Source organism: Orycteropus afer, unplaced genomic scaffold (assembly GCF_000298275.1).
Source record: "Orycteropus afer afer isolate SDZICR_OR568_19922 unplaced genomic scaffold, OryAfe1.0 scaffold00099, whole genome shotgun sequence".
Taxonomy (NCBI): domain Eukaryota; kingdom Metazoa; phylum Chordata; class Mammalia; order Tubulidentata; family Orycteropodidae; genus Orycteropus; species Orycteropus afer.
The window spans coordinates 5,010,004-5,017,924 of NW_006921686.1; the positions used below are offsets into that span (position 1 = coordinate 5,010,004).

The 7,921-nt window shown below is 53.6% G+C and overlaps 2 protein-coding genes across 2 annotated transcripts in view; both read right to left on the minus strand.

The window, feature by feature from the left end:
* Positions 1-4,156: 4,156 nt before the first annotated feature.
* APOC2 (apolipoprotein C2) lies at positions 4,157-4,779 on the minus strand. The gene is made up of 3 exons (XM_007942919.1): positions 4,725-4,779; positions 4,378-4,537; positions 4,157-4,247 (listed from the first exon to the last, which is right to left on the minus strand). The coding sequence occupies exons 1-3, from the start codon at positions 4,777-4,779 to the stop codon at positions 4,157-4,159; spliced, it is 306 nt and encodes a 101-aa protein (XP_007941110.1).
* Positions 4,780-7,395: 2,616 nt separating this feature from the next.
* APOC4 (apolipoprotein C4) overlaps positions 7,396-7,921 on the minus strand; it is a 3,320-nt gene continuing 2,794 nt past the window's right edge. Inside the window, exon 3 of the mRNA XM_007943081.1 lies at positions 7,396-7,555. Within this exon, the coding sequence (XP_007941272.1) occupies positions 7,396-7,555 (160 nt within the window). The remainder of the gene's footprint in view (positions 7,556-7,921) is intronic.

Here is a 7,921-nt window from a genome sequence, read left to right on the forward strand (position 1 = left end):
CCACCAGTCCACTGGCTTCATGATGTAGCATTTTCTGACCAGTGCCCTTCCCCGAGGGCCCAATGCCTTGCCTGTCTCAGATGTCCACGCCCTGATCATCTCCTTTTGTTTTTCCTTATTAAAGGAGCTCTGGTGTGAGTTTGGTTTTTGTTCTGGTAGCATAGTGCCTAAGGCACTTGAATGCTAACCAGAGGGCTGGCGGTTCAAACCCACCAGCCACTCCTCGGAAGGAAGGTTGGGCATTCCTACTTCCATAGTGATACTGCCTTGGAAACCCAAGGAGGGGTCGCTATGAGTCGGGGCCGACTCGACGGCAAACAACAACAATGACGACATGAGTCAGAAGCGACTCAATGGCTGTGAGTTACGGCTTGTGTTGGTCCCTGCGAGGATTTTCTGCCTCTGCTTGTCTTTTTGCTCAAACTCTCCCCGCAGCTAACGGAGAGCAGGGCACTCCTCGTCTTGCAGTCAATGGGTGGAACAGAGCACCGGCCTTAAGCAGGAGTTCAGTAAATTCATTTGTTATTACCAACCAAGGAGTTCTGGTGGCGTAATGGTTAAGCACTTGGTTGCTAACCAATAGGTCGGCGGTTCAAACCCACTTAGCGGCTCTGAAGAAAAAAGGACTTGGCAATCTGCTCCCGTACGGATTACAGCCTAGGGAACCCCATGGCCAGTTGTACCCTGTCCCACGGGCAGAGGCGGATCTGCGGAAAACAGGGCCCAGACCAGCATTGAAATTGCACCCCTGTCCAAATACCTGACTCCCGCCTTTCAGATCACTTTACCATTGTGTCTGGTCAGAAAGACAAGCTAAGTTCTTTGATCTGTTACTTAACACCGGATAACTCCACATGAAATTTACAACTCCACTTTCCTTGCTTTCACTGATGAAAATTGGTCTCTGATGGGCTCAAAGTCATTTTTTGTCAGTTTCTTCTTCCAACAGAGAAGAATCACACAGTCCGCCTGGACCCAGGGAGGCTCTCAAACACAAAGGCATTAGTTCGAACTGGCTGAGTGATCTCTCCCAGCTGACGGCAACTGCGATGGTTCGGTTCGTAGAAACTGATCAGGCGCTCCAGGGCACACGCCATGCCGGCCGTACCTTAGCCACGCCCCTGCAGATGCGGCTGCCAGGAGACAGCATTACTAACCAGGCAGTGATGGTTCGGTGGCAGAATTCTCGCCTTCACTGCAGGAGAGCGGGGTTCGATTCCCGGTCAATGCACCTCTTACGCAGCTACCACTCATCTGTCAGTGGAGGCTTGTGGGTTGCTATGGTGCTGAGCAGGTTTGGGGAGAGGTTCCAGACTAAGACGAAGAAGGAAGAAAGACCTGGTGAATGAAAGCCTGACTAGTGGAGGGTCAATGAAAACTATATGGACCCCAGAGGTCTGATCCACAACTGATCATGGGAATAATGGAGGACCAGGCAGTATTTTGTCCTATTCCTTTGTGCATGAGGCTGCACAAACCAGGACCAAGCTAATGATTATTACTAATCATATTAGCCGGCTGTCATTGCGTTGATTCCAACTCACGGTGACCCCATCTCGCAGAGCAGAACTGAGCTCCACAGAGTTTTCATGGACGTGACCTTCTGGACACAGATCACCAGGCCTTTCTTCCCAGGTGCCTCTGGGTGGATTCAAACTGCCGACCTTGACGGTTAGCAGCCAGAGTTGCACCACCCAGGGACTCCTACAAAACCTACGACAAAGCTATAATCCTTAAAACTGTGTGGAACTGCCTCCTACTTTGGCGAGTAGAGACTGGGATCTTAAAAGCTTGCAAGCAGCCATCTAGATGCAATGATGGGTCTCTCCTCGTCCAGAGCAAAGAAGAATGAAGAAAACCAAAGATTCATGGAAAGAATTAGTCCTCAAGACTGGTACACCATGCGATCCTCAGCCTATACGACTATGAGACCAGAAGAACTAGATGGTGCCCAGCTACCGCTGTCAACCACTCAGAGGGGAATCTATGTAGGAGACCCTGGATAGAGAGGGAGAACAATGTGGAACAAAACTCAAAATCATTTGGAGAAAAAAAAAGGGGGGAGGACCAAGTTTGCTGGTCTGATAGAGCCTGGTGGAACTACTGAGACTATGGCCCCTAGCTGCCCTTCAGGTCTGGAATTGAACCCATACCTGTGGCTTCCAGCCGAACAAAAGACAGGCATATGAATTGAACATCTACCTGAGGTAGATACATGTCTTGGAGAGAACAATCCTGGGAGAAAGAAGAGCTGTGTATGCACAGGGAGACAGCTCAGGGGGCAGGGGTACATGGAGGGATGGACACAAGGAAGAGATAACTATCGGGGGGAAGTGGGAGGGGAGCTGTTGCATTGGGGTAAATTGTGGTCAATGTCATGAGACAACGTGTGTGAACTGCTGTATGGAAAGTGAACTTGCTCTGTAAATTTTCACCCAAAAAAAAAAAAAAAAAATCCTTTGTGGAACTGGACCCAACTAATGTGGTGTTTTGAGAACAGGGTGGCCTCCCCCTCCCCCACCCCGCTGTGTCTCCGAGGCCTGGGAGGGTCTCCGCATTGTGCTTTGGGTGAAGTGTGGGAATCACCAGACAACACAGTTGCGGGGGGTCCTGCCTCTCGGGTGCCAGGCAGCCGCGGCGCTGCCCTCCTAAACTCAGCAGTGACTTCTCAGCCCCCGTCTTGGCTCTGTGACAGGAGAGGACGACAACTTATAGAGATGGCACACTGGAAGCGTCAGCCCAGGCCCAGACCACCGCCAGAGGCCCCTGCGGGATGGCAGTGTCCATAATTTTCATTTTACCAATGAGAGAGCCAAGCTTTAGTGAAGAAGGAGAGAAAAAAAAAGAAAAAGAAACCAAACCCACTGCCATGGAGTGGATTTCGACTCACAGCGCCCCTAGAGGACAGAGTGGAACTGCCCCAGAGGCTTTCCAAGGCTGTCAGTCTTCATGAAAGCAAAGCCCAAACCACACCCGCTGCCATGGCGTTGATTCTGACCCACAGCGCCCCTAGAGGACAGAGTGGAACTGCACCACAGGGTTTCCAAGGCTGTCATCTTTATGGAAACCAACTGCCTCATCTTTCTCCCATGGAATGGCTGGTGGGTTGGAACTGCTGATGTTTTGGTTCACAGCTGAGCTTTAACCACTGCGCCACTGGGGCTCCTTGTGAAGAAGACCAAGCATTAGGTATTGTTGCTGTGATCACATGTGTTACTCACCTGTTTATTCCCACTGACCAGGTGAGGGTTCAATGGACACAGTAAAACCCAACTCATTGAGTGGATTCCCACTCATAGGACCCCCACTGGGTTTCCAAGGCTGTAAATCTTTATGGAAGTAAATTTCTCTTATCTTCTTCCCACAGAGCAGCTGGTCGGTTTGAACTGCTGACCTTCTGGTTAGTAGCCAAATGCCTTACCCACTATGCCACCAGAGCTCTTTAATGCATACAGTAGGCACTCAACAAATGCTGGCTGAACTCAATCGATTCCCCTCCTCTGGGCCCCTGTTGTTCACTGTTGGGTCAATTCCAATTCAGAGACTTTATAGGACACAGTAGAAGGGCCCCATAGGGTTTCCTAGGCTGTAATCTTTATGGGAAAGCGCTCCGGTGGCGTAGTGGTTAAAGCATCAGCCTGCTAACCTGAAGGTCTGTGGTTGGAACCCAGCTGCCGCTCTGCAGGAGAAAGATGAGGCCCTTTGCTTCTGTAAAGATTGACAGCCTTGGAAACTCTCTGGGGCAGTTCTCATTGGGCCTGTAGGTGGCTATGAATTGCAATTAACTTGATGGCAGTGGGTTTGGTTGTATTTACAGGAGCAGATCGCCCCACCTTTGCTCCCTTGGAGCCACTGCGTGGGTTCAAACCCTACGACCTCCTGCTTATCTTCTGAACAGTGGACGTCACCAAAAGCTACTTAATTTCCATATGCCTCAGATGATGGTTACCAGGGCCTCAGGAAAGCAACCACATCAAAGCAAGTAACTTGGACTCTTTTATTGATAAGAATTCTGGCTAGAGCTGGAAACAAGATGCTCAGACCTGCTGGGAAGTGGGAGGGAGGGGTTCTGATGCTGGGGCAGGTCAGGAGGGTGGGGGGTGGGGGAGCTGGGGGCCCAGGGCTCGCCCCTGCCCCGCACACTGCGGGCCGGCTGTCACTGGTCTCCCTTCAGCAGGGACAGGATCTGATCGGTCACAATCCCAGTGTAGGTACTCATGGCTGCCGTGCTCTTGTTATACATGTCCCTGGGAGAAAGGATAATGCGTCTGAGTGGGGAGGGGCTGGGGCAGGGACTCTTGGGTCTGAGGGGGAGAGGGGCCCGGGCTCCTGGGGCCCGGATGCGTTAGGAACTGGTTGCCGAGGGGGCGTTGATACCTGATTTTCTCATCCACACTGGGCAGGTAGGTCTTCTCGTACAGGCCTAGGGCGGTGGTCTTGGCTTTGTTCCAGTACTCGAACAGGGACTCCTGCATCCGCGCAAGCAGGGCTGGGCTGTCGGGATCGTCAGCCTGCGGCAGGGACGCCCCCTGGACTTCTGCAGGGTGGCGGGAAGAGAAGAGGGCGCCTTAGGGGAGCTGAGGGGCCTGCCCTAGGTGGAAACAGGGGGTGTTGGGGGAAGGGTGGGGGGGTGCAGTGGGGGGAAGGAAGCAGTGTGTTAAAGGACAGCGTGGCTAGGAAGACGCTTGGCGCTCCCTTCCCCCTCCCCCGCAGACCACACTTACCCATTCCCAACACCAGGAGGACAAGGAACAGAGCCAGGAGGTATCGGGTGCCCATGATGCCAGCAGACCTGGAACACTGAGGTGTATTGTGGGGCGTGCCCCCCCCCCCCCCGTGACTACAGCGGCCTCTATGCCTGGAGTCCTGCCTCACTGGGGGAGTCGAGGGCTGGGATGCTACATCTCTTTCCCTTCCCTGCCCTAGTTAAGTTGGGAACTGGATGGCTTGGGCGGGGTGCCGTTCTTGGGCCTCACTTTCTAACATTCTGTGATTCTCCAGGAAATTTTAAATTCTGACCTGCATTCATTCATTCGTTCATTCGAGAAGTACTTATGGGGCACCTACTGTGTGCCTGGGACCCATCCAGCAGCTCCAGGGGAGAAAGATGTGGAGGTCGGTGTTTATAAAGATTGACAGCCCTGGAAACCCTGTGGTGCAGTTCCACTCTGTCCTCTAGGGGCGCTGTGAGTCAGAATCGACTCCTTGGCAGTGGGTGTGGTTTGGGCTTTGCTTCTGTAAAGATTGACAGCCTTGGAAACCCTGTGGGGCAGTTCCACTCTGTCCTCTAGGGGCGCTGTGGGTCAGAATCAACTCCAGGCAGTGGGTGTGGTTTGGGCTTTGCTTCCATTTAGATTAAAAAACAAAACAAAAAAATACCTCACTGCTGTTGAGTGGGATCTGATTCACAGCCACCCCTCTTTGGCTTTCCAAGGCAGTATCACTACAGAAGCAGATTGTCCAATCTTCCCTCCGAGTAGTGGTTGGTGGGTTTGAACTGCCAGCCTTCTGGTTGGCAGTCAGATGCTTTAGGCACTAGGCCACAGACAGCCTTGGAAACCCTGTGGGGTGGTTCTACTCTGTCCTCTAGGGGCGCCATGAGTCAGAATTGACAGCAGTGGGTTTTACTGTGCCCTAAAAGGTTCGTGGGTGTGTGTGACTCTTGAGTGGAAAATGGATTTGCTCCGTAAACCTTCACCCAAATCACAATAAAAAGTTAAAATAAATAAATACAAAAGGTCTGTGGATGGCATAAAGAGTCTGCACTCAACTAGTAACCTAAAGGTTGGAGGATCGAACCCACCGAGTGGCGCCGTGGAAGAAACGCCTGGTGAACTGCTTCTGTGAAGATTACAGCCAAGACAAAACCCTACGGAGTGTGCAATGTGTGGGGTTGCCATGTGTCAGAACCAACTCCACAGCCACGTGTCACATGCTAAGGAAAGTTCTAGACAAAGCAGCCCTTATGGGGCTGACAGGAGAGAGACACAAAGACTATTAAATTAGGAAAACACGGAGCGGGACAAGTGCCCGGGAAGCGAGGAGGCTGTCCACATAGGCTGGAAGAGTTTCAAGGGAAGGAAAGGTTTCCACCGAGGCAGTGAGTGCGGATAGGCATACGACACTTCAGAAAAAAACAAAAGTTCAGTCAAGCATGTGTCGGCCTCCACGGGCCCTGTTCTACCGCATTGGCTCATGGACTCATCGTCCCAACCCCAATTGTATGAGCCCCCGAATTTGAGAGACAAGGAAGCTGTGGTGGTCTGACTCTGGGAGGGGAGTGAACAGCATGAACAAAGACCCCGTGCTTCTAAACCCAGTCATTCTGATGAGTCCAACAGCAATTCTGTTGTTCTTCCCCTTTCTGACTTAACCAGCTTTGTCCCCTCCCTGGGGGGTGCAAACGGTTAATGTCCCGGCCACTAACCAAAACCCTGGCGGTTCAGCCATTGCAAAAAAAATCTGGGGAGCCTACTCTCGCACACGCGAAGTCGCCTTGAGTTGGTGGATGGCTCCCTCCCCGCTGACAACCCCACCACCACCACCTCCGTCCCTCTTACCAGACTCTGGCAGGCTGTCCTCACTAGCTCCCAGCAGGCAGACAATGGCTTTATAGCTTTGGACACCCACCTCCCCTCCACAGCTGCCGCCCGACTTCCAGCCTAGGCCAAAGTCCTGGCCAACAGAAAGGTTGAGGGGGTGGGGTGGGGGCCAAAAGGGCAGGGACATCCCTGAGGCCAACCATAGGAAGCCCCAAGTCTGAAATTCAGGCCTGAGGGAGTCAGACTCGGTGGGTGCGGTGGGGGACTTGGGGGTTCTGATGACCACAGAATGGGGTCTGGGGTCTAAGGTGGGAAGTGAGGGGCGGAGTTCAGGTGAGTGGCTGCTGTAGGGATTTGCAGACCCCCACCTGCTCCCCGGGAGCTCTGGTAGCTTAGTGCCTAAGGCACTTGACTGCTAACCAGAAGGCTGGCGGTTCAAACCCACCAGCCACTCCTCGGAAGGAAGATGGGGCAATCTACTTCCGTAGTAATACCGACTCAAGGAGGGGTCACTATGAGTCAGGGCCAACTCGAGGGCACATAACACCAACACCTGCTCCCCACACTTTATCTCAAATTTAGGAGCCATGAAGTCCCCCACAAGTCCTCAATGGCAGGTCTCAGAACCTGGGAAGTCCCTGAGCCACCCTCAAGGCCCTACCATAGTCCCTCTTTTGCCACAAGGCACTTCCGCTACTCATTACTGCAGTAACCCCAAGGGTGGGTGAGTGGGGTTATCTCTGGCCCCACAGGGAGGAAAGCTGGACAGGAGACAGACAGATAAGCTTTTCTTTATTCTGGACTTGGCCGCGGGAGGCGGGAGGGCAGAGGTCAGCCCCTGGGGGCTTCGACCCTAGTCCTCGTCCTTGCAGAGGAGCCGTGGGCACAGGCTGTGGGCCTTCTCCAGCAGGGCGTCCTTGGAGTTCTGGAGCCACGTCTTGGTGCGGGTACCCAGGTTCTTCAGGTGGTCGTCGTAGTAGGTCTGCACAAAGCCCTGGAAGGCCTTGGGGCCCCTGCAGGGAAGGGGCGTCACCAGCCAAGACCCCGGCTGCCTCCCCAAATTCTGCCCCATCTTGGGAATGAAGATTGGGCAATCTACTTCTGTAGTGATACGCCTCAGAAGCCCAAGGAGGGTTTTTCTTTTTAATCCCATACCACTCCCCTCGGACCCAGGGGTCTCTGCTCTCAACTCCCACCCCTCACTCCTCTCAGACTGCACCCTCTCTTCCTCCCTCAGGCCCAGGAGTCCAGCCCCATGGTCCCCTCCCTGCTCAGACCCAGGAGTCCAGGCCCCAGCCCCTCCCCCCTCAGACCCAGGAGTCTAGGTCCCAGCCCCCTAGAGTCCGGACCCTCAGCCCCGCCCCCCTCAGACCCAGGAG

What these genes read in the sequence shown, in the direction of transcription:
- APOC2 (XM_007942919.1), bottom strand. Translation starts at nt 4,779, where the DNA reads ATGGGCACCCGATACCTCCTGGCTCTGTTCCTTGTCCTCCTGGTGTTG. An exon ending in CCTCCTGGTGTTGGGAATGG is followed by an intron (nt 4,538 to 4,724) that starts GTAAGTGTGGTC and finishes GCCACCCTGCAG; the next exon opens with AAGTCCAGGGGGCGTCCCTG. An exon ending in AGTGTGGATGAGAAAATCAG is followed by an intron (nt 4,248 to 4,377) that starts GTATCAACGCCC and finishes CCTTTCTCCCAG; the next exon opens with GGACATGTATAACAAGAGCA.